The sequence below is a fragment of the Anas platyrhynchos genome, chromosome 31, assembly GCF_047663525.1.
Source record: "Anas platyrhynchos isolate ZD024472 breed Pekin duck chromosome 31, IASCAAS_PekinDuck_T2T, whole genome shotgun sequence".
Classification (NCBI taxonomy): domain Eukaryota; kingdom Metazoa; phylum Chordata; class Aves; order Anseriformes; family Anatidae; genus Anas; species Anas platyrhynchos.
The window spans coordinates 5,611,535-5,636,961 of NC_092617.1; the positions used below are offsets into that span (position 1 = coordinate 5,611,535).

Sequence of the window (25,427 nt, forward strand, 5' to 3'; positions counted from 1 at the left end):
GGTAGGGGGGTTAAGGGGGGTTATGGGAGGGTTAAAGGGGGATTGGGGGGGACTGGGAGGGACTGGGAGGGGGTGGGGGGGCACTGGGATATACTGGGAGGGCCTGGGAGGGGGTTTGGGGTATACTGGGATATACTGGGAGGGGGTGGGGGGGGACTGGGAGGGGCTGGGAGGGGGTTTGGGGGGGTTAAAAAGGGATTGGGGGGGACTGGGATATACTGGGAGGGGACTGGGAGGGACTGGGAGGGGTAATGGGGCCATATTCGGCTATAGTGGTCCATACTGGTCTGTACTGTTAAGGCCTGTAGTGGTCCGTACTGGTCCATACTGGTCTATACTGGTCCATACCGGTCTATACTGGTTTATACTGGTTTGTACCGGTCTATACTGGTCTATACTGGTCTATACTGGCCTGTACTGTTAAGGCCTGTACTGGTCCATACTGGTCCATACTGGTCCATACTGGTCTATACTGGTCTATACCAGTCCATACTGGTTGGTATTGGTCTATACCGGTCTATACCGGTCCATACTGGTCCATACTGGTCTATATTGGTCTGTACTGGTCTATACTGGTTTGTACTGGTCCATACTGGTTTATACTGGTCTATACTGGTCTGTACTGTTAAGGCCTGTACAGGTCCATACTGGTCCATACTGGTCCATACTGGTCTATACTGGTCTATACCAGTCCATACTGGTTGGTACTGGTCTATACCGGTCTATACTGGTCCATACCGGTCCATACTGGTCCATACTGGTCTATACTGGTTTATACTGGTTTGTACTGGTCTATACTGGTCTATACTGGTCTATACTGGCCTGTACTGTTAAGGCCTATACTGGTCCATACTGGTCCATACTGGTCCATACTGGTTTATACTGGTTTATACTGGTTTGTACTGGTTGGTACTGGTCTATACCGGTCTGTACCGGTTTATACTGGTCTATACTGGTCCATACTGGTCTGTACTGGTGCAGGAGCTGGGTCCCCGCCGGGGGGCGCCGTTCAGTGCCCTTTGCTGGAGCGCCGACGGCTCCCGATTGGCTGCGGCCCAGGTGGGCGGGGCCTTGAGCCTGTGGGCGTGGCCCGACGAGGCCCCGCCCCCCGCCCCGCCCCGCCCGCTGCGATTGGCCGACGCGGCGGGTCACGTGACCGCCATCGCCTTCGCCCCGCCCCCGGCCCCGCCCACCCGGATCCTCACCGCTGGGGCGGGGGGGGAGGTAAAATTTGGGGGAGTTTTGGGCAAATTTGGGGGAATTTTGGGGAATTTTGGGCAAATTTGGGGGAATTTGGGGGAATTGAAGCAAATTTGGGGAAATTTTATAAAAAGATTGGGAAACCTAAGTAAAAAATTGGGAAATTTTAGAAAAATTTGGGGGAATTTGGGGGAATTTGGGCAAATTTGGGGGGATTTGGGGGGATTTGGGGAAATTGGGGGGAATTTTAGAAAAAAATTTGGAAGTTTTAGAAAAAATTTGGGGGATTTTTAGAAAAATTGGGGGAAATTTAGGGGAATTTTGGGGGAATTCTGGGGAAATTAGGAATATTGGGGTGGTTTGGGGGAAATTTGGAGAATTTAGGAAAAATTGGGAGAATTTGGGGGAAATTTCAAAGGATTTATAAAAATTTCGGGAAATTCTGGGGGAAATTTGTGGAAATTTATGAAAATGTGGGGAAATTTGGGGGGATTTAGAAAAATTTGGGGAAATTTTGGGGAAATTTGTGGGACTTTAGGAGAATTTGGGGAAATTTTGGGGAATTTAGGAAAATTTGGGGGGATTTGGGGGAAAATTAGGGAATTTTGTGCAGATTTTGGAAATTTTTAGGAAAATTGGAAAATTTTGGGAAGTTGAGGGGAAATCTGAGGGAAATTTTAGAATTCTTGAGGAAATTTTGGGAAAAAATTTTGAGAATTTGGAGAAAAAAATGAATTTTTAGGGAAACTCGGGGAAAATTTCTGGGAATTTGCACAAAAAATGGAAATTTTAGGGAATTTTTAGAAAAATTATGGGAACTTAAGGGAAATATTGGAATTATTAGAAAAAATTTGGGAATTTTTGTGGAAATTTGGGGAAAATTTCGTATTTTTGGGGAACTTGGGGAAATTTTGCAGGAACTTGAGGGAAATTTTGAAATTTTTGTGGAAAATTTGGGGAAAATTTGTGGAAATTGGGGGGAAAATCAGAAATTTTAGGGAATTTTGGGAAATTTTGTGTGAATTTGGGAAAAATTGTGTAAATTTGGTGGAATTTGGGGAAAAATGTATAAATTCACATGAATTTGGGGAAACATCGTTATAAACTGCGGGAATTTGGGGTGATTTTTGCCGATTTTGGCTCTTTTTCGCTCCTTTTAGTGGAGAGGGGTCATTCTATCGGATTTTGGGCCAAATCCGGGCGTTTTTGGCTCATTTCCAGGTGCTGGTTTGGGAGGCGGGGCCGGGCCGGCTGCGGGCGGAGCTCCCCCCCCTTGATGACGTCATCACCTCCCGTGATGACGTCATCGACCGTGATGACGTCATCAACCACCCCGATGACGTCATCAACCACCCTGATGACGTCATCAACCACGATGACATCATCAGAGAGCCCGATGACGTCATCGAAGACCTTGATGACGTCATTGAAGACCCTGATGACGTCACCGAAGACCCCGATGACATCATCGAAGGCTTTGATGACGTCATCGATGACGTCACCGCCCCCCTTGATGACGTCACCACGGCGCTGGGCGTGGCCTTTGACCCCTGGGGAGGGGCCGTGGCCGTGGGGCAGCCCCGGGGGGGCCTGGCCCTGTACCGGGCACCCTGGGGTGAGATTTTGGGGGGGATTTGGGGGGGTTTGGGGGGTTTTGGGGGGATTTTGGGGGATTTTGGGGGGATTTTGGGGGAATTTGGGGAAATTTGGGGGGATTTGGGGGGAATTGGAGAATTTTGGGGGGATTTTGGGGAAATTTGGGGGGATTTGGGGGGAATTGGAGAATTTTGGGGGGATTTGGAGGGGTTTGGGGGGGATTTTGGGGGGATTTGGGGGGGGTTTGGGGGAGTTTGGGGGGATTTGGGGGGAATTTTGGGTGATTTGCGGAGATTTTGGGGGATTTGGGGGGATTTTGGGAAAATTTGGGGGAATTTGGGGTAAATTGGGGGGATTTGGGGGATTTTGGGGGGATTTTGGGGAAATTTGGGGGGATTTGGGGGGATTTGGGGGGAATTGGAGAATTTTGGGGGGATTTGGAGGGGTTTGGGGGGGATTTTGGGGGGATTTGGGGGGTTTTGGGGGGATTTTGGGGGGGGTTGGGGGGGATTTGGGGGGGATTGGGGGGAATTGGAGAATTTTGGGGAATTTTGTGTGATTTGGGGGGATTTCGGGGGGATTTGGGGGGGTTTCGGGGGATTTGGGGGGATTTGGGGGAGTTTGGGGAAATCTTGTGGGATTTGGGGAAATTTTGTGGAAAATTGGGGGAATTAGAGAGAAATTGTGGGAATTTGGGAAAATTTGGGGGAGAATTAGGGAGTTTGGGGGGGATTTGGGGGGATTTTGGGGGATTTGCACAGATTGGGGGGATTTGGGAGGATTTGGGGGAGATTTGGGGGAGATTTGGGGGGAAATTGGGGGAATTTGGGGGGGGTTGGGGGGGTTTGGGGGAGTTTAGGGGGATTTGGGGGGGGTTGGGGGGGTTGGAGGGATTTGGGGGGATTTGGGGGTTTTGGGGGGATTTGGGGGGATTTTATGGGGAATTTTATGGGAATTTGGGGTAAAATTTGTGGGAATTGAATTTGGCGGGAATTGGAAAATTTATGGGGATTTGGGGCAAATTTGGGGAAGTTTGCGGGGATTTGGGGAAATTGTGGGAATTTGGGGGAAAAGTGTGGGAATTTGTGAAAATTTGGTGGCATTCAGGGGGAATTTGGGGTAAAATTATGGGTATTTGGGGAAATCATGGGAATTTGGGGAAAAATTGTGAGAATTTGGGGAATTTTGGGGACAATTTTGGGAAAAATGTGGGAATTGGGGGAAAAATACAGGAATTCAGGGAAAATTTGTGGGAATTTGGGGAAATTGGGGGGATTTGGGGAATATTTGTGTGAATTTGGGGTAAAATTATGGGATTTTGGAGAAAATTTGTGGGAATTTGGGAAAATTTCTGGGAATTGGGGAAAATTTGTAGGAATTGGGGGGAAAATGTTGGAATTTCAGGAAAAATTGTTAGAATTTGGGAAAATTTGTAGGAATTTGGGAAAAATTGTGGGAATTTGGGAAAATTTGTAGGAATTGGGGGGAAAATGTTGGAATTTCGGGAAAATTTGTGGGAATTTGGGGAAAAATGTTAGAATTTGAGAAAAATTTGTAGGAACTTGGGGAAAAATGTTGGAATTTGGGGAAAATTTGTAGGAATTTGGTAAAATTTGTGGGAATTTGGGGAAAAATGTTGGAATTTGGGGAAATTTTGTGGGAAATTTTGGGAAAAATGTTAGAATTTGGGGAAATTTGGGGAAAAAAAGTGGGAATTTGGGGAAATTGAGGGAATTTGGGCCAACTCATGGAAATTTTGGGGAAAATTCTTCCAATTTCAGTTCAACCAATGACGTCATCACCCCTCCCCTTGTTGCCCCTCCCCTTTTTTGCCCCCCCCTCTAGGCCCCTCCCCCTGCTGGCGCGGTGGGCGGGGCCTGGTGACCCACGTGACCTGGGTGGGCGGGGCCAAGCTGGTGGGGGCGGGGCCCGGGGGGGCGCTGTGGGGCTGGGAGGTCCCCGCCCCCCCCGCCAGGCCCCGCCCCCTTTTCAAGCCCCGCCCCCTGCGGCGCGGACCAATCACGGCCCTCGCTGGGGCGGGGGCGGGGCTGGCCGTGGGAACAGGTGAGGGGGCGGGGCCTAAAGGGAGGGGGCGGGGCTTAAGGGGAGGGGGGCGGGGCTTAAAGGGAGGGGGCGGGGCTTAAAGGGAGGGGGCGGGGCCTGGGGGGATTTGGGGGATTTTGGGGGAGATTTGGGGGGATTTTGGGGGGGATTTGGGGGGGGTTTGGGGGGATTTGGGGGGGATTTGGGGGGGATTTGGGGGGGTTTGGGACATTTGGGGGGATTTGGGGGGAATTTGGGGGATTTGGGGGATTTTGGGGGGGGATTTGGGGGGGTTTGGGGGATTTGGGGGGATTTGGGGGGGATTTGGGGGGGGATTTGGGGGGATTTGGGGGATAAATGGGGGATTTTGGGGGATTTGGGGGGATTTGGGGGGGTTTTGGGGGATTTTGGGGGGATTTGGGGGGGTTTGGGGGGATTTGGGGGGAATTTGGGGGGATTTGGGGGATTTTGGGGGATTTTGGGAGGGTTTTAGGGGGATTTTGGGGCGGGTTTTGGGGGATTTTGTGGGGATTTTGGGGGGATTTGGGGGGGAATTGGGGGGGGTTGGGGGGTTTGGGGGGATTTGGGGGGAATTTGGGGGGATTTGGGGGATTTTGGGGGATTTTGGGAGGGTTTTAGGGGGATTTTGGGGCGGGTTTTGGGGGATTTTGTGGGGATTTTGGGGGGATTTGGGGGGGAATTGGGGGGATTTTGGGGGGATTTGGGGGGATTTGGGGGGATTTGGGGGGGGTTGGGGGGTTTGGGGGGGGATTTGGGGGATTTGGGGGGATAAATGGGTCTCTATGGGGCGCTATGGGGCTGGGGGGTCTTTATGGGGTCTATGGGTCCCTATGGGGTCTATGGGTCTCTATGGGGCTCTATGGGGTCTATGGGGTCTCTATGGGGCTGGGAGTCTCTATGGGTCCTATGGGGTCTCTGTGGGGTCTATGGGGCTGGGGGGTCCCTATGGGTCCCTATGGGTCTCTATGGGGCAGGGGGGTCTCTATGGGGCGCTATGGGTCCCTATGGGCCCCTATGGGGTCTCTATGGGGCTGGGAGGTCTCTATGGGTCTCTATGGGGTCTATGGGTCCCTATGGGGTCTATGGGTCCCTATAGGTCCCTATGGGGTTTCTATGGGGCTGGGAGGTCTCTATGGGTCCTATGGGATCTCTATGGGGTCTGTGGGTCCCTGTGGGGTCTCTATGGGGTCTGTGGGGTCTCTATGGGTCCTATGGGGTCCCTATGGGGTCTATGGGGTTTCTATGGGGCTGGGGGGTCTCTATGGGTCCTATGGGGTTTCTATGGGGTTTATGGGTTCTTTATGGGGCTCTATGGGTCCTATGGGTCCCATGGGGTCTTTATGGGGTCTATGGGTCCCATGGGGTCTATGGGGTCTCTATGGGGTCTCTATGGGGCTGGGAGTCTCTATGGGGTCTATGGGGTCCCTATGGGGTCTATGGGTCTCTATGGGTCCCTATAGGGCTGGGGGGTCTCTATGGGGTCTCTATGGGGTCTCTATGGGGTCTATGGGTCCTATGGGGTCTTTATGGGGTCTATGGGGCTCTATGGGGTGCTATGGGGCTGGGGGGTCCCTATGGGTCCCTATGGGGTCCCTATGGGGTCCCTATGGGGTCTCTATGGGGTGTGTGTCCGGCAGAGGACGGGACGCTGTGGCTGTGCCCCGCCGACGCCGTGGGGCTGCCCCCCAAGTCCTGCCCCGCCGTGGGGCGGCTCCTGCACCCCCACCAGGGGCACCCCACGGCCGCCGCCTTCAGCCCCACGGGGACCCTGCTGGGCACCGCCGGCACCGACCGGGTATGGGGCGGCTATGGGGCAGCTATGGGGCAGCTATGGGGTGGTTATGGGGGGATATGGGGTGGTTATGGGGGGTTATGGGGGGATATGGGGTGATATGGGGCGCTATGGGGTGGGTTATGGGGGGTTATGGGGTGGTTATGGGGCGGTTATGGGGTGGTTATGGGGTTATGGGGTGGTTATGGGGGATATGGGGTGGTTATGGGGTGGTTATGGGGGATATGGGGCGGTTATGGGGTGGTTATGGGGGGATATGGGGTGGTTATGGGGTTATGGGGTGGTTATGGGGTTATGGGGCGGTTATGGGGTTATGGGGTGGTTATGGGGTTATGGGGTGGGTTATGGGGCGCTATGGGGGGGATATGGGGTGGTTATGGGGTGGTTATGGGGCGGTTATGGGGTGGTTATGGGGTGGTTATGGGGTGGTTATGGGGCTACTTATGGGGCTGGGATCTACTTATGGGTCTGGGGCTGGTTATGGGTCCAGGGGTGGTTATGGGGCTGGGGTTACTTGTGGGTCTCCATCTACTTATGGGGCCGGGGTCAGTTATGGGGCTGAGTCTACTTATGGGGCTGGGGCTACTTATGGGGCCAGGGCTGGTTATGGGGCTGGGACTACTTATGGGGCTGAGTCTACTTATGGGTCTGAGGTTACTTGTAGGGCTGGGGCTACTTATGGGTCTGGGTCTGGTTATGGGGCTGGGGCTGGTTATGGGGCTGGGACTACTTATGGGGCTGGGGTTACTTGTGGGTCTGCATCTACTTATGGGGCTGAGTCTACTTATGGGTCTGAGGTTACTTGTAGGGCTGGGGCTACTTGTGGGGCTGGGTCTAGTTATGGGGCTGGGACTACTTATGGGGCTGGGGTTACTTGTGGGTCTCCATCTACTTATGGGGCAGGGACTACTTATGGGTCTGGGGGTGGTTATGGGGCCGGGAATGGTTATGGGGCCAGGGCTGGTTATGGGGCTGGGATTACTTGTGGGTCTGCCTCTACTTGTGGGTCCAGGACTACTTATGGGTCCGGGGCTACTTATGGGTCCGGGTGCACTTATGGGTCCGTTCTATGGGGCAGGCCCTGGCGGTGTGGGACTTTGCCGTGGGTCGGGAGCTGCGGCGCTGGCCCCAGGCCCACGGGGACCAAATCACGGCCCTGGGCTGGGCGCGGGAACTGCTGGTATGGGGCGCTATGGGGCAGCTATGGGGCGGGATCTATGGGGCTGGGGTGGATGGGGGGGTCCCTATGGGGCTGGGGGGGGATCTATGGGGCTGGGATCTATGGGGCTGGGGGGGGATCTATGGGGCTGGGGGGGTCCCTATGGGGCTGGGGGGGATCTATGGGGCTGGGATCTATGGGGCTGGGGTCCCTATGGGGTCCCTATGGGGCTGGGGGTCCCTATGGGGCGGGATCTATGGGGCGGCTATGGGGCAGCTATGGGGCGGGATCTATGGGGCGGGGGGGATCTATGGGGCTGGGGTCCCTATGGGGTCCCTATGGGGCTGGGGGTCCCTATGGGGTTGGGATCTATGGGGCTGGGGGGGGATCTATGGGGTTCAGGGGTCCCTATGGGGCGGGATCTATGGGGCTGGGGGGGTCCCTATGGGGCCAGGGGTCTCCCCTATGGGGTTTCTATGGGACTGAGATCTATGGGGCGGGATCTATGGGGCGGGGGGCTCCCTATGGGGCTGGGGGTCCCTATGGGGTTTCTATGGGGCTGGGAGGGTCCCTATGGGGCAGGGGGGCTCCCTATGGGGCTGGGGTCCCTATGGGGTTTCTATGGGGCTGGGGGGGAATCTATGGGGCCAGAGGTCTTCCCTATGGGGTCCCTATGGGGCAGGGCTCTCCCTATGGGGCTGGGGAGGGATCTATGGGGCTGGGTCTCCCTATGGGGTTTCTATGGGGCAGGGGGGCTCCCTATGGGGCTGGGATCTATGGGGCTGGGGGTCCCTATGGGGTTCAGGGGTCCCTATGGGGTTTCTATGGGGCTGAGATCTATGGGGTGGGATCTATGGGGCAGGGGGCGCCCTATGGGGCTGGGTCTCCCTATGGGGTTTCTATGGGGCTGGGGGGCTCCCTATGGGGCTGGGGTCCCTATGGGGTTTCTATGGGGCTGGGGGGGAATCTATGGGGCTGGGTCTCCCTATGGGGCTGGGGAGGGATCTATGGGGCTGGAGGGGGATCTATGGGGCAGGGGGGCTCCCTATGGGGCTGGGGTCCCTATGGGGTTTCTATGGGGCTGGGGAGGGATCTATGGGGCTGGGGGGTCACTATGGGGCAGGGGTGTTTCTATGGGGCGGGGGGCTCCCTATGGGGCTGGAGGGGGATCTATGGGGCAGGGGGGCTCCCTATGGGGCTGGGGCCCCTATGGGGTTTCTATGGGGCTGGGGGGGGATCTATGGGGCCGGGTTTCCCCCCCGGCCCCCTTTCTATGGGGCTGCCCCCCAGGTGTCGGGGGCGGCCGACTGCAGCGTGGGGCTGTGGGACGTGGCCGGGGGGCAGCGGCTGCGGCAACTTGGGGGGCTGCCGGGCCCCCCCTGCGCCCTCGGGGGGCACGTGAGTGACGGGACCCACAAGTGTGGGGCTGGGGGGGGGGGGGAGGGAGGTGTGGGGCAGGATGTGTGGGGCAGGGTCTGTGGGGCGGGATACGTGGGGTTGGGAAGCTATGGGGCTGGGATCTATGGGGCTGGGATCTTTGGGGATCTATGGGGCGGGATCTATGGGTCAGGATCTATGGGGCGGGATCTATGGGGCTGGGATCTATGGGGCTGGGATCTATGGGGTTGGGATCTATGGGATCTATGGGTCAGGATCTATGGGGCACGATGTATGCGGCTGGGATCTATGGGGCAGGGATTTTTTGGGATCTATGGGTCAGGATCTATGGGTCCGGATCTATGGGTCCGGATCTATGGGGCTGGGATCTATGGGTCCGGATCTATGGGTCCGGATCTATGGGTCTGGGATCTATGGGGCTGGGATCTATGGGTCAGGATCTATGGGTCAGGATCTATGGGGCTGGGATCTATGGGTCCAGATCTATGGGGCTGGGATCTATGGGTCAGGATCTATGGGTCGGGATCTATGGGTCCGGATCTATGGGTCCGGATCTATGGGGCTGGGATCTATGGGGCGGGATCTATGGGGCTGGGATCTATGGGGCGGGATCTATGGGTCCGGATCTATGGGTCAGGATCTATGGGTCCGGATCTATGGGGCTGGGATCTATGGGTCAGGATCTATGGGGCTGGGATCTATGGGTCAGGATCTATGGGGCTGGGATCTATGGGGCTGGGATTTTTGGGTATCTATGGGTCTGGGATCTATGGGTCGGGATCTATGGGTCCGGATCTATGGGGAAGGATCTATGGGTCCGGATCTATGGGGCGGGATCTATGGGGCTGGGATCTATGGGTCAGGATTTATGGGTCCGGATCTATGGGGCGGGATCTATGGGGCTGGGATCTTTGGGTATCTATGGGGCAGGATCTATGGGTCCGGATCTATGGGTCCAGATCTATGGGGCTGGGATCTATGGGTCAGGATCTATGGGGCTGGGATCTATGGGTCCGGATCTATGGGTCAGGATCTATGGGTCCGGATCTATGGGGCTGGGATCTATGGGGCAGGGATTTTTGGGTATCTATGGGGCTGGGATCTATGGGTCCGGATCTATGGGTCCGGATCTATGGGTCTGGGATCTATGGGGCGGGATCTATGGGTCCGGATCTATGGGGCTGGGATCTATGGGGCAGGGATTTTTGGGTATCTATGGGGCTGGGATCTATGGGTCCGGATCTATGGGGCTGGGATCTATGGGGCTGGGATCTATGGGGCTGGGATCTATGGGGCTGGGATTTTTGGGTATCTATGGGGCAGGATCTATGGGTCAGGATCTATGGGTCAGGATCTATGGGGCTGGGATCTATGGGTCGGGATCTATGGGGCTGGGATCTATGGGTCGGGATCTATGGGGCTGGGATCTATGGGTCCGGATCTATGGGTCCGGATCTATGGGTCAGGATCTATGGGGCTGGGATCTTTGGGTATCTATGGGTCCGGATCTATGGGTCCGGATCTATGGGGCTGGGATCTATGGGGCTGGGATTTTTGGGTATCTATGGGTCTGGGATCTATGGGTCCGGATCTATGGGGCTGGGATCTATGGGTCCGGATCTATGGGTCCGGATCTATGGGGCTGGGATCTATGGGGCAGGGATTTTTGGGGCAGGGATTTTTGGGTATCTATGGGGCTGGGATCTATGGGGCAGGATCTATGGGTCTGGGATCTATGGGGCTGGGATTTTTGGGTATCTATGGGGCTGGGATCTATGGGTCCGGATCTATGGGTCCGGATCTATGGGGCTGGGATCTATGGGGCTGGGATCTATGGGTATCAATGGGTCCGGATCTATGGGTCCGGATCTATGGGGCGGGATCTATGGGTCAGGATCTATGGGTCCGGATCTATGGGTCCGGATCTATGGGTCCGGATCTATGGGGCTGGGATCTATGGGGCAGGGATTTTTGGGGCAGGGATTTTTGGGTATCTATGGGGCTGGGATCTATGGGGCAGGATCTATGGGTCTGGGATCTATGGGGCTGGGATTTTTGGGTATCTATGGGGCTGGGATCTATGGGTCCGGATCTATGGGTCCGGATCTATGGGGCTGGGATCTATGGGGCTGGGATCTATGGGTATCAATGGGTCCGGATCTATGGGTCCGGATCTATGGGGCGGGATCTATGGGTCAGGATCTATGGGTCCGGATCTATGGGTCCGGATCTATGGGTCCGGATCTATGGGGCTGGGATCTATGGGGCAGGGATTTTTGGGGCAGGGATTTTTGGGTATCTATGGGGCTGGGATCTATGGGGCAGGATCTATGGGTCTGGGATCTATGGGGCTGGGATTTTTGGGTATCTATGGGGCTGGGATCTATGGGTCCGGATCTATGGGTCCGGATCTATGGGGCTGGGATCTATGGGGCTGGGATCTATGGGTATCAATGGGTCCGGATCTATGGGTCCGGATCTATGGGGCGGGATCTATGGGTCAGGATCTATGGGTCCGGATCTATGGGTCCGGATCTATGGGTCCGGATCTATGGGGCTGGGATCTATGGGGCAGGGATTTTTGGGGCAGGGATTTTTGGGTATCTATGGGGCTGGGATCTATGGGGCAGGATCTATGGGTCTGGGATCTATGGGGCTGGGATTTTTGGGTATCTATGGGGCTGGGATCTATGGGTCCGGATCTATGGGTCCGGATCTATGGGGCTGGGATCTATGGGGCTGGGATCTATGGGTATCAATGGGTCCGGATCTATGGGTCCGGATCTATGGGGCGGGATCTATGGGTCAGGATCTATGGGTCCGGATCTATGGGTCCGGATCTATGGGTCCGGATCTATGGGGCTGGGATCTATGGGGCAGGGATTTTTGGGGCAGGGATTTTTGGGTATCTATGGGGCTGGGATCTATGGGGCAGGATCTATGGGTCTGGGATCTATGGGGCTGGGATTTTTGGGTATCTATGGGGCTGGGATCTATGGGTCCGGATCTATGGGTCCGGATCTATGGGGCTGGGATCTATGGGGCTGGGATCTATGGGTATCAATGGGTCCGGATCTATGGGTCCGGATCTATGGGGCGGGATCTATGGGTCAGGATCTATGGGTCCGGATCTATGGGTCCGGATCTATGGGTCCGGATCTATGGGGCTGGGATCTATGGGGCAGGGCCGGGCGGTTCTGGCCGTGTCTCGCTGTGGGGCAGCGACCTCCTGGGACGGGGCCGGGCGGCCCCGGGGTCACCTCCGGGGTCACCTCCGGGCGCCGGCCAGCGGCGACGTCGCCCCCCCGGGTAAGCCCCTAATTAATTAATTAACCCCTAATTAATTAATTAATTAGTTAATTAGTTAATTAATTAATTAATTAATGGGTGACCCCCAAAGGGGCCCCCCGGGCGCTGGTGGCGGTGACCGGGAGCGATGGGAGGACCCGGCTCTGGCACCCGCTGGAGGTGGGTTAATTAAGCTAATTAGTTAATTAATTAGGGGTAATTAGTTAATTAAGGGGGTGATTAGGTAATTAAGGGGGTGATTAGGTAATTAGGGAGGGTAATTAGCCCGATTAATGGGGAATTGGGGGGGAAAAGTGGGAGATTTGGGGGGTTAATTGATTAATGAAGGGGTTAATTAATTAATTAGGGGGGTTAATTAATTAATTAGGGGGTTAATTAGTTAATTAAGGGGGTGATTAGGTCATTAGGGGGTTGGAAGTTGATGGGTGGGAGCAGGGGGTAAGGGATTAAGGGGGATTTGGGGGGGATTTGGGGTTTAATTAATTAATTAGGGGGGTTAATTAGTTAATTAAGGGGTAATTAATTAATTAAGGGGGTGGTTAATTAATTGGAGATGATAATTATTTAATTAAGGGGGTTGGAAGTTGATGGGTGGGGGTGGGGGATGAGGGATTAAGGGGGATTTGGGGGTTTAATTAATTAATTAAGGGGTTAATTAGCTAATTAGGGGGTTAATTAGTTAATTAAGGGGGTGATTAGTTAATTGGAGATGTTAATTAGGTCATTAGGGGGGCAGATGTTAATTGGCGGGGGTGGGGGATGAGGGATTAAGGGGGATTTGGGGGGGATTTGGGGGTTTAATTAATTAATTAAGGGGGTTAATTAGTTAATTAGGGGGGTAATTAATTAATTAAGGGGGTTATTAGGTAACTAGGGAGGGTAATTAGCCCGATTAATGGGAAATTTGGGGGGAAAAGTGGGAGATTTGGGGGTTTAATTAGCTAATTAGGGGGTTAATTAGTTAATTAAGGGGGTGATTAGTTAATTGGAGATGCTAATTAGTTAATTAGGGGGGTGGAAGTTGATGGGTGGGGGTGGGGGGTAATGGATTAAGGGGATTTTGGGGAGGAATTGGGGGATTTGGGGGGTTAATTAATTAATTAAGGGGGTTAATTAGTTAATTAAGGGGTAATTAGTTAATTAATGGGGTGATTAAGTAATTAGGGAGGGTAATTAGCCCGATTAATGGGGAATTGGGGGGGGGAATTGGGGGATTTGGGGGGTTAGTTAATTAATTAAGGGGGTTAATTAGTTAATTAAGGGGTAATTAATTAATTAAGGGGGTAATTAATAAATTGGAGATGCTAATTAGGTCATTAGGGGGGTGGATGTTAATTGGATGGAGTGGGGGTGTAAGGGATTAAGGGGGTTTGGGGGGAAATGGGGGTTTAATTAATTAATTAAGGGGGTTAATTAATTAATTAAGGGGTAATTAGTTAATTAAGGGGGTAATTAATTAATTGGAGATGATAATTAGGTCATTGGGGGGACGGATGTTAATTGGCGGGGGTGGGGGGTGAGGGATTAAGGGGGATTTGGGGGGTTAATTGATTAATTAAGGGGTTAATTAGCTAATTAGGGGGTGTTAATTAATTAATTAGGGGGTTAATTAGTTAATTAAGGGGGTGATTAGTTAATTGGAGATGTTAATTAGGTCATTAGGGGGGCGGATGTTAATTCGCGGGGGTGGGGGGTGAGGGATTAAGGGGGATTTGGGGGGGATTTGGGGTTTAATTAATTAATTAAGGGGGTTAATTAGCTAATTAGGGGGGGTAATTAGGTAATTAAGGGGGTGATTAGGTAATTAAGGAGGGTAATTACCCCGATTAATGGGGAATTGGGGGGGGGAATTGGGGGATTTGGGGGGTTAATTAATTAATTAAGAGGTTTAATTATTTAATTAAGGGGTAATTAGTTAATTAAGGGGGTGATTAGTTAATTAGAGATGATAATTAGGTCATTGGGGGGGCGGATGTTAATTGGCGGGGATGGGGGGTGAGGGATTAAGGGGGATTTGGGAGGGAAATGGGGGATTTGGGGGGTTAATTAATTAATTAAGGGGGTTAATTAGCTAATTAGGGGGGCAATTAGGTAATTAAGGGGGTGATTAGGTAATTAAGGGGGTGATTAGGTAATTAGGGAGGGTAATTAGCCCGATTAATGGGGAATTGGGGGGGGAATTGGGGGATTTGGGGTTTTAATTAATTAATTACGGGGTTAATTAGCTAATTAGGGGGTGTTAATTAATTAATTAGGGGGTTAATTAGTTAATTAAGGGGGTGATTAGGTCATTAGGGGGTTGGAAGTTGATGGGTGGGGGCAGGGGGTAAGGGATTAAGGGGGATTTGGGGGGGAATTGGGGGATTTGGGGGTTTAATTAATTAATTAAGGGGGTTAATTAGCTAATTAGGGGTTAATTAGGGGCTAATTTTGTGTAATTTCTGTAAAATTTGGTGTCATTTTCCCTTCTATTTTATCAAATTTTCTCAAATTTTTGTGTTTTTTTTCATGCAATTTTCATCCAATTTTCGTCCAATTTTCCTCAATTTTCGTCCAAATTCCCTCAATTTTCGGCCAATTTTCGTCCAATTTTCATCCAATTTTCGTCCAATTTTCATCCAATTTTTGTCAATTTTCGTCAATTTTCGTCCAATTTCCCTCAAATTTTATCCGATTTTCGTCCAATTTTCGTCCAATTTTCATCAATTTTCATCCGATTTTTGTCAATTTTCATCCAAATTCCCTCAATTTTTGTCCGATTTTCATCCAATTTTTGTCAATTTTCGTCAATTTTCATCCAATTTTCGTCTGATTTTCGTCCAATTTTCGTCAATTTTCGTCCAATTTTCATCCAATTTTCGTCAATTTTTGTCCAATTTTCGTCAATTTTTGTCCAATTTTTGTCCAATTTTCGTCAATTTTTGTCCAATTTTTGTCCAATTTTTGTCCAATTTTCATCCAATTTTCATCAATTTTCGTCCAAATTCCCTCAATTTTTGTCCAATTTTCGTCCAATTTTCATCCAAATTCCCTCAATTTTCGTCCAATTTTCATCCAATTTTCGTCATTTTTCGTCCTATTTTCCTCAAATTTCGTCCGATTTTCGTCGAATTTTTTGCGTTTTTCCCCTTTTTTTGTTTTTTTTCGTGTCCCCCCCCAGCCGGCCCCCCCCCGCCCCCTGGGGGCTCTGCCCGGCGGTGCGGTGGGGCTGGGGGTGGTCCCGGGGGGCAAGGTGCTGACCGCCAGCGACTGCGGGGTCGTGGCCCTTTGGGATCTGGAGCGGGAAGGTGGGGAAAATTATAGGATTTTGGGGTTTTTGGGTTGGGATTATGGGATTATGAGGTTTGGGGTCGTGGGATTATGGGATTATGGTTTTTTTGGGGTAGGGATTATGGGATTATGGGATTTTGGGGTAGGGATTATGGGATTATGTTTTTTTTTTTTTGTTTTGGGATTATGGGATTATAGGATTTTGGGTAAAGAATATGGGTTTATGGGGTTTTGGGGGTAAATAATATGGGATTATGGGTTTTTTGGGATTGGGATTATGGGATTATGGGGTTTCGGGGTTAGGGATTAAGGGATTTGGGGGTTTTTGGGGGTTGGGATTTAGGATTATGTTTTTTTGGGGGTTGGTATTATGGGATTATGGGGTTTGGGGGTTAGGGATTATGGGGTTTTTGGGGTAGGGAATATGGGATTATGTTTTTTTGGGGGTTGGGATTATGGGATTATGGGTTTTTTGGGGTTGGGATTATGGGATTATGGGGATTTTGTTTTGGGATTATGGGATTATAGGATTTTGGGTAAAGAATATGGGATTATGGTTTTTGGGGGTAAAGAATATGGGATTATGGGGTTTTGGGGGGTAGGGATTATGGGATTATGGGGATTTTGGGGTAGGGATTATGGGATTATGGTTTTTTTTGGGTAGGGATTATGCGATTATGGAATTTTTGGGTAGGGATTATTGGATTTTGGGGTTTTGGGGTTGGTATTTTGGGATTTTGGGGTTTTTGGGATTGGGACTGTGGGATTATGGTTTTTTTGGAGTAGGGATTATGGGATTATGGGGTTTTTGGGGTAGGGATTCGGTATTATGGGGTATTTGGGGTTGGGTTTATGGGATTATGGGATTATGGAGATTTTTGGGTTGGGATTATGGGATTTTGGGGTCTGGGGGATGGGATTATGGGTTTTTGGGGTAGGGATTATGGGGTTTTTGGGTAGGGATTATGGGATTATGGGATTTTGGGGTTCGTATTATGGGATTATGGGATTTTGGGGTTGGGATTATGGGATTTTGGTTTTTTTGGGGTTGGTATTATGGGTTTATGGGATTTTGGGGTTTTTGGGGTAGGGATTATGGGATTATGGGGTTTGGGGTTGGGATTATGGGGTTTTTGGGTAGGGATTATGGGGTTTTGGATTTGGGATGTGGGATTATGGTTTTTTTTGGGTAGGGATTATGGGATTTTGGATTTGGGATGTGGGATTATGGGGTTTTTGGGTAGGGATTATGGGATTATGGGGTTTTGGGGTTGGGATTTAGGATTATGGGGTTTTTGGGTAGGGATGATGGGATTATGTTTTTTTTGGGTTGGGATTTTGGGATTTTGGGATTTTGGGATTATTAACCCCTTTTTTTGACCCCGCAGACGACGACCCCAACCCCCCCCTCCCCGTGGGCCCCGTGGCCGCCCTGGATTGGGACCCCCGGGGGGCGCGGGTGGCATCGGGGGGGCCCGGGGGGCACCTGGCCCTATGGGAGGACGGCCGCGTGGTGGCGAGGGGCACGGTAATCCCAAATCCCGGGGGATTCACCCCAAAATCCCATAGGTTAACCCAAAATCCCAGTATTGACCCCATAATCCCATTATAATTTCCATAATCCCATATAATCCCATTATTGACCCAATAATCCCATTATTGGCCCCATAATCCCATAATCCTATAGTGACCCTAAATCCCATAATCCCATTATTGACCCAATAATCCCATTATTGACCCCATAATCCCATTATAATTTCCATAATCCCATATAATCCCATTATTGTCCCAATAATCCCATTATTGGTCCCAAATCCCATTATTGACCCAATAATCCCATTATTGACCCCATTATCCCATTATTGACCCCATAATCCCATTATTTTCCCCATAATATCATTATTGACCCCATTATCCCATATAATCCTATAATTGACCCCATAATCCCATTATTGGCCCCAAATCCCATGGTTGACCCCATAATCCCAATATTGACCCCAAATCCCATTATTGACCCAATAATCCCATTATTGACCCAATAATCCCATTATTGACCCCAAATCCCATGGTTGACCCAATAATCCCATTATTGACCCAATAATCCCATTATTGGTCCCAAATCCCATTATTTACCCCATAATCCAATTATTGACCCCATAATCCAATTATTGACCCCATAATCCAATTTTTGGCCCCATAATCCCATTTTTGACCCCAAATCCCATAGGTGACCCCAAAATCCCATTATTGACCCCATACTCCCATTATTGGCCCCAAATCCCATAGGTGACCCCATAATCCCATTATTGGCCCCAAATCCCATGGTTGACCCCATAATCCCATTATTGACCCAATAATCCCATTATTGACCCCATAATCCCATTATTGACCCAATAATCCCATTATTGACCCCATAATCCCATTATTGACCCAATAATCCCATTATTTACCCCATAGTCCCATTATTGACCCCATTATCCCATATAACCCCTTAATTGACCCCATAATCCCATAATTGGCCCCAAATCCCATAGGTGACCCCATAATCCCATTATTGACCCCATAATCCCATTATTGGCCCCAAATCCCATAGGTGACCCCATAATCCCATTATTGACCCCATAATCCCATTATTGGCCCCATAATCCCATTATTGACCCCATAATCCCATTATTGGTCCCAAATCCCATTATTGACCCCATAATCCCATTTTTGACCCCATAATCCCATTATTGACCCAATAATCTCATTATTGACCCCAAATCCTACATCCCCTAACCCCATAATCCCATAATAATCCCATAATCCCAAAATCCCACAGGTCGCCCCCCCTCCGGTGTCGGCCGTGGCTTTTGGGGCGGAACGGCGCCTTTTGGTGGCTGCGGGGCGGCGCCTCGAGTTTTGGGGTCTGCGGGGGCGCAAGGGGAGGCTCAGGTAATCCCCAAACCCCAAAATCCCCTAATCCCAAAATCCCATAATCCCATAATCCTATAATCCCATAATCCTATAATCCCCAAACCCTATAACCTCCTATCCCCCCAATAACCCCATAATCCCAAAATCCCATAATCCCAAAATCCCAAAACCCCAAAATCCCATAATCCCAAAATCCCATAACCCCATAATCCCTTTTTTACCCCAAATTTACCCCACAAACCCCTAATCCTCTACTCCTAACCCCATAATCCCATAATTTTACCACCTTCCCCCCATAATCCCATAAACCCCATCCCAAATCCCAATCCCATATCACAAAATCCCAATTTTCCTCCTAAAATCCCATAAAACCCCAAATAATCCCATAAAATCCCACAAAATCTCCTAAAATCCCACAAAATCCCACAAAATCCCATATAATCCCACAAAATCCCATATAATCCTACATAATCCCATATAATCCCATAAAATCCCATAAAATCCTACATAATCCCACAAAATCTCCTAAAATCCCACAAAATCCCACAAAATTCCACAAAATCGCACAAAATCCCACAAAATCCAGTATAATCCTACAAAATCCCAAAAAATCCCATAAAATCCCATAAAATCCCACAAAATCCCCTATAATCCCATAAAATCCCACATAATCCCACAAAATCCCACAAAATCCCACAAAATCCCACAAAATCCCATAAAATCCCATAAAATCCCACATAATCCCACAAAATCCCATAAAATCCCACAAAACCCCTTAATTTCCCCCATAATCACACAAAATCCCACAAAATCCCATAAAATCCCATAAAATCCCATAAAATCCCATAAAATTCCACAAAATCCCACAAAATCCCATAAAATCGCACGTAATCCCATATAATCCCACAAAATCCCATAAAATCCCATAAAATCCCACAAAATCCCACATAATCCCACAAAATCCCACAAAATCTCCTAAAATCCCACAAAATCCCACAAAATCCAACAAAATCACACAAAATCCCACAAAATCCCATATAATCCCATATAGTCCCATAAAATCTCATACAATCCCATATAATCCCATAAAATCACATATAATCCCACAAAATCCCACAAAATCCCATATAATCCCACGTAATCCCATATAATCCCACAAAATCCCATAAAATCCCATAAAATCCCATAAAATCCCACAAAATCTCCTAAAATCCCACAAAATCCCACAAAATCCGACATAATCCCACAAAATCCCACAAATTCCCATAAAATCCCACAAAATCCCACAAAATCACATATAACCCCATATAATCCCACAAAATCCCATAAAATCCCACAAAATCCCACAAAATCCCACAAAATCCCACAAAATCCCATAAAATACCATAAAATCCCACAAAATCTCCTAAAATCGCACAAAATCGCACAAAATCCCATAAAATCCCACAAAATCCCACAAAACCCCCTAAAATCCCTTATAATCCCACATAATCCCACAAAATCCCACAAAATCTCCTAAAAGCCCACAAAATCGCACAAAATCCCATAAAATCCCACAAAATCTCCTAAAATCCCACAAAATCCCACAAAATCCAACAAAATCCCATATAATCCCACAAAATCCCACGTAATCCCATATAATCCCATAAAATCCCATAAAATCCCACAAAATCCCACAAAATCCCATATAATCCCATAAAATCCCACAAAATCCCACAAAACCCCAAATAATCCCAAATAATCCCCTATAACCCCGCAGGTTGAGGCTCCTCCCGGACCCGGTGTCGCTGCCGTGCCCCATAATTCGGCTGTGCCGGGCTCGACCCCAAAATCCCGACCCCAAAATCCCGGTGCTCATCGCCCTGGCCGACGGCGCCCTCTGGGGTTGGGGGAAATTTGGGAAATTTGGGAAATTTGGGGTGCGGCCGCTAAGGTATGGGATTAGGGGGGATTATGGGGGAAATTAGGGGGTTTTGGGGGGATTTGGGGGATTTTTGGGGGAATATGGGGGATTTTGGGGGAAATTAAGGGGTTTTGGGGGGATTTGAGGGAATTTGGGGGAATATGGGGGATTATAGGGGATTTGGGGGGAAATTAAGGGGTTTTGGGGGAATTGGGGGAATTTTGGGGGATTATGGGGGAAATTAAGGGGTTTTGGGGGGATATTGGGAGATTTTGGGGGAAATTATGGGGGATTTTGGGGGATTTTGGGGGTTTGGGGGGAAATTAAGGGGTTTTGGGGGAATTTGGGGGATTTGGGGGGATTTTGGGGGATTATGGTGGAAATTAAGGGGTTTTGGGGGATTTGGGGGGATTTTGGGGGATTATGGGGGATTTTGGGGGAAATTAATGGGTTTTGGGGGGGATTTGGGGGGATTTTGGGGGAATATGGGGGATTATGGGGGATTTGGGGGAAAATTAAGGGGTTTTTGGGGTTTGGGGGGGATTATGGAGGAAATTAAGGGGTTTTGGGGGAATTTGGGGAGATTTGGGGGGAATATGGGGGAAATTAATGGGATTTGGGGGAATTTGGGGGATTATGGGGGAAATTAAGGGATTTTGGGGGAATTTGGGGGATTCTGGGGGATTTTGGGGGAAATTAATGGGTTTTGGGGGGAATTTGGGGGGATTTGGGGGATTATGGGGGAAATTAAGGGGTTTTGGGGGTTTTGGGGGGATTTGGGGATTTTGGGGGATAATGGTGGAAATTAGGGGGTTTTGGGGGAATTTGGGGAGATTTTGGGGAATTATGGGGATTTGGGGGAAAATTAAAGGGATTTGGGGGGATTTGGGGGGTTTGGGGGGATTTTGGGGGATTATGGGGGAAATTAAGGGTTTTTTGGGGGGATTTGGGGGATTTGGGGGAATATGGGGGGGTTTGGGGGAAATTAAGGGGTTTTGGGGGGATTTGGGGGATTAAGGGGGATTTTGGGGGTTTTTGGGGAAATTAAGGGGTTTTGGGGGATTTTGGGGGGATTTTGGGGGGATTATGGGGGAAATTAAGGAGTTTTTGGGGAAATTGGGAGGATTTTGGGGGAATATGGGGGGATTTTGGGGGAAATTAATGGGTTTTGGGGGGAATTTGGGGGGATTTTGGGGGATTATGGGGGAAATTAAGGGTTTTTGGGGGGATTATGGGGGAAATTAAGGGGTTTTTGGGTTATTGGGGGGATTTTGGGGGGAATATGGGGAATTTGGGGGGATTATGGGGGAAATTAATGGGGTTTTGGGGGGATAATGAGGATTATGGGGGAAATTAAGTTTTTTTTGGGTGGTATTGTAGGGATTTTGGGGTATTATACGGGATTATTCATTTTTGGGGTGAATTCGTGTGGATTTGGGTTTTTTAGGGCCCCCTTTTTTATTTTTTTAGGGTCGACCTCGCCCCCGAGCCTTCCTTGGGGCCGCTCCTGGAGCTGCTGCGGGGGGACGGGGCCGGGACCCCCCCGGGCGATGACGTCATCGATGACATCATTGATGAGGTCAATGATGAGGTCATTGATGACGTCACTGATGACGTCATCGATGACGTCACCCCCTTTGCCCTCCACGGGACCCCTTTTGGGGTGGAGGCGCTGCCCGGGGGGGGGTGGCTGCTTTTGGGGGGGCTGGCGGACCCCTACCTGTGTCACCTGGTGAGATTTTGGGGGAAATTTGGGGGATTTTGGGGATTTTGGGGATTTTTTGGGATTATTTGGGATTAGGGCGGGATTATTGGGGTTTCGGGTGGGATTATGGGGATTATTGGGAATTATTTGGGATTAGGGTGGGATTAGGGCCGGATTATTTGGGATTTTGGGGGATTATTTGGGATTATTTGGGATTTGGGGGGATTATTTGGGATTAATGGGGATTATTTGGGATTCGGGCGGTATTAGGGGGATTATTTGGGATTATTTGGGATTATTTGGGATTAGGGGAGGATTTGGGGGGATTAGGGGTGATTTTGGGGGATTAAGAGGGATTAGGGCGGGATTAGGGGGGATTATTTGGGATTATTTGGGATTAGGGGAGGATTTGGGGGGATTAGGGGGGATTAGGTCGGGATTATTTGGGATTATTTGGGATTATTTGGGATTAAGGGGGATTTTTTGGGGTTATTTGGGATTATTTGGGATTATTGGGTTTTCGGGCGGGATTATGGGGGAATTTGGGGAGGATTTGGGGGAATTAGGGGCGGATTAATGGGGATAATTTGGATTAGGGGGATTATTTGGGATTAGGGTGGGATTTGGGGGGTTTAGGGGGAATTTTGGGGGATTAGGGGGCATTTGGGGGGATTATGGAGGATTTGGGGCGATTTTGGGGGTTTTGGGGGATTATGGGTTTTGGGGTGGGATTTGGGGGGATTTGGGGTTTTGGGGGAATTATGGGATTTGGGGGGATTATGGGGTTTTGGGAGGATTACGGGATTTGGGGGGATTTGGGGATTTGGGGGGATTATGGGGTTTTGGGGTGGGATTATGGGATTTGGGGGATTTGGGGTTTTGGGGGGAATTTTGGGGGAGATTTGGGGATTATCAGGGATTATGGGGTTGGGGGGATTATGGAATTTATGGGATTTGGGGAGATTTGGGGTTTTGGCAGGGATTATTTGGGATTTAGGTGGGATTTTGCGGGATTTTGCGGGATTTTGTGGGATTTTGTGGGATTATGTGGGATTTTGCGGGATTATGCGGGATTTTGCGGGATTTTGCGGGATTATGCGGGATTTTGCGGGATTTTGCGGGATTTTGCGGGATTATGCGGGATTTTGCGGGATTTTGCGGGATTTTGTGGGATTTTGCGGGATTTTGCGGGATTTTGGGCGGGATTACAGCCCCTGGGGGATTTTGGGTTAATTTTGGGCGATTTTGGGGCCAGGCTCCGCGGGGGTCGGGATTTGAGGCCGTCGTCTTCCCGGTTTGGGGGGCCCCGATCCCCGCCCATGGCCCCACCCGCTGGTTCACGGGGGGCTGCCTGCTGCCGGGTGAGTTTTGGGGCAAAAAACGGCGATTTTGGGCAAATTTGGGCAAAAAAACGCCTTTGTGGGCGTTTTCGGGGCTGATTGGAGGGGTTTTGGGGTGAAATCAGGGGATTTAGGGATTTTGAAGGGGAGGGGGGTGTTGGGGGTGGGGATTGGGGTGGTGCGGGGTCAGATTTTGGGGTGAATTTGAGGGATTTTGGGTTTTTTAGGGGTGTTTATAGGTTTTAAAGATTTGGGGTGGTGCGGGGTCAGATTTTGGGGTAAATTTTGGAGGTTTTGGGGGTTTTGGGGTTGGTTTTATGTTGTGGGGTGGGTTTGGGGGTTGTGTGGGGCAGATTTTGGGGTAAATTCTGTAGGTTTTGGTTTTTTTGTGCTGTTTTGTTGGTGTGGGGGGATTTGGGGTGGTGTGGGGCAGATTTTGGGGTAAATTTTGTAGGATTTGGGGCTTTTAGGGTCAGTTCTGTGTTATAGGGTGATTTGGGGCTGCACAGGGGCAACTTTTGGGGTAAATTCTGTAGGTTTTGGGTATTCTTGGGGTTCTTTTTGTATGTTTTATGGGATTTGGGGCAGCATGGGGGTAGTTTTTGGGGTAAATTCTGTAGGTTTTGGTGTTTTTTTGTGCCTTTTTTTTGTCGTGATGGGATTCGGGGTGACGCGGGGCTGTCTTTTGGGGTAAATTTTGTAGGTTTTGGGTATTTTTGGGGTTCTTTTTTATGTTTTATGGGATTTGGGGTGGCGCGTGTGCAGTTTTTGGGGTAAATTCTGTAGGTTTTGGTGTTTTTTGGTGCTGTTTTTTTGTCGTGGGGGGTTTGGGGGCGGCGCGGGACCATTTTTTGGGGTAAATTCTCTGTTTTTGGGGTCTTTTGGCAGACATGGGGCTGTACCTGTCCCGCTCCGACGGCACCCTCTGGGTGTGCCCGGGGTGGGGGCAGCGGAACCGGCACCTCAAGTGGCACCAGCGCAGGGTGAGGACGACTTTTTGGGGGAAAAGGGGACGATTTGGGGTCTTTGGGGTCATCTTTGGGGTCTTTTGGGACTTTGGGGACATCTTTGGGGTCTTTGGGGTCAACTTTGGGGTCTTTGGGATCAACACTGGGGTCTTTGGGGTCATCTTTGGGGTCATTGGGGACACTTTTGGGGTCTTCAGGGTCAACATTGGGGTCTTTGGGGTCTTTGGGGCCATCATCGGGGTCTTTGGGGTCTTTGGGGACACTTTTGGGGTCATTTGGGACAATTTGGGGGTCTTTGGGGTCATCTTTTGGGTCATTGGGGTCAACTTTGGGGTCTTTGGGGTCATCTTTGGGCTCTTTAGGGTCATCTTTGGGGTCTTTGGGGTCATTGGGGTCAACATTGGGGTCTTTGGGGTCTTTGGGGTCATCTTTGGGGTCTTTGGGGTCATCGTTGGGGTCTTTGGGGTCATTGGGGACACCTTTGGAGTCTTTGGGGTCAACTTTGGGGTCTTTGGGGTCTTTGGGGTCTTTGGGGTCAACATTGGGGTCTTTGGGGTCATCTTTGGGGTCTTTGGGGACACTTTTGGGGTCATTTGGGACAATTTTGGGGTCATTGGGGTCAACATTGGGGTCATTGGGGTCAACATTGGGGTCATTGGGGTCATCCTTGGGGTCTTTGGGGTCACTTTGGGGACATTGGGGTCTTTGGGGTCATTTTTGGGGTCTTTGGGGTCTTTGGGGTCATCATCGGGGTCTTTGGGGTCATTGGGGTCATGGGGGCCACTGTTGGCTTTTTGGGGTCTTTTG

The 25,427-nt window shown here is 50.2% G+C and overlaps 1 protein-coding gene across 7 annotated transcripts in view; it reads left to right on the forward strand.

Moving 5' to 3' along the window:
• The window catches only part of LOC140000032 (telomerase protein component 1-like), a 63,291-nt gene that overhangs the window by 35,630 nt on the left and 2,234 nt on the right, over positions 1-25,427 (forward strand). For 3 of the 7 annotated variants that reach the window (XM_072029734.1, XM_072029733.1, XM_072029735.1), the window contains 15 exons: positions 982-1,224; positions 2,422-2,815; positions 4,642-4,860; positions 6,498-6,655; positions 7,731-7,832; positions 9,102-9,209; positions 12,395-12,518; positions 12,610-12,677; positions 15,679-15,805; positions 17,177-17,316; positions 18,610-18,722; positions 20,464-20,637; positions 22,078-22,339; positions 23,568-23,673; positions 24,541-24,635. In XM_072029734.1, the coding sequence (XP_071885835.1) occupies positions 982-1,224; positions 2,422-2,815; positions 4,642-4,860; positions 6,498-6,655; positions 7,731-7,832; positions 9,102-9,209; positions 12,395-12,518; positions 12,610-12,677; positions 15,679-15,805; positions 17,177-17,316; positions 18,610-18,722; positions 20,464-20,637; positions 22,078-22,339; positions 23,568-23,673; positions 24,541-24,635 (2,433 nt within the window). Of the gene's footprint in view, positions 1-981; positions 1,225-2,421; positions 2,816-4,641; positions 4,861-6,497; positions 6,656-7,730; positions 7,833-9,101; positions 9,210-12,394; positions 12,519-12,609; positions 12,678-15,678; positions 15,806-17,176; positions 17,317-18,609; positions 18,723-20,463; positions 20,638-22,077; positions 22,340-23,567; positions 23,674-24,540; positions 24,636-25,427 lie in introns of those variants that run through there. The other 4 variants (XM_072029738.1, XM_072029736.1, XM_072029737.1 and 1 more) reach the window with 4 other exon arrangements.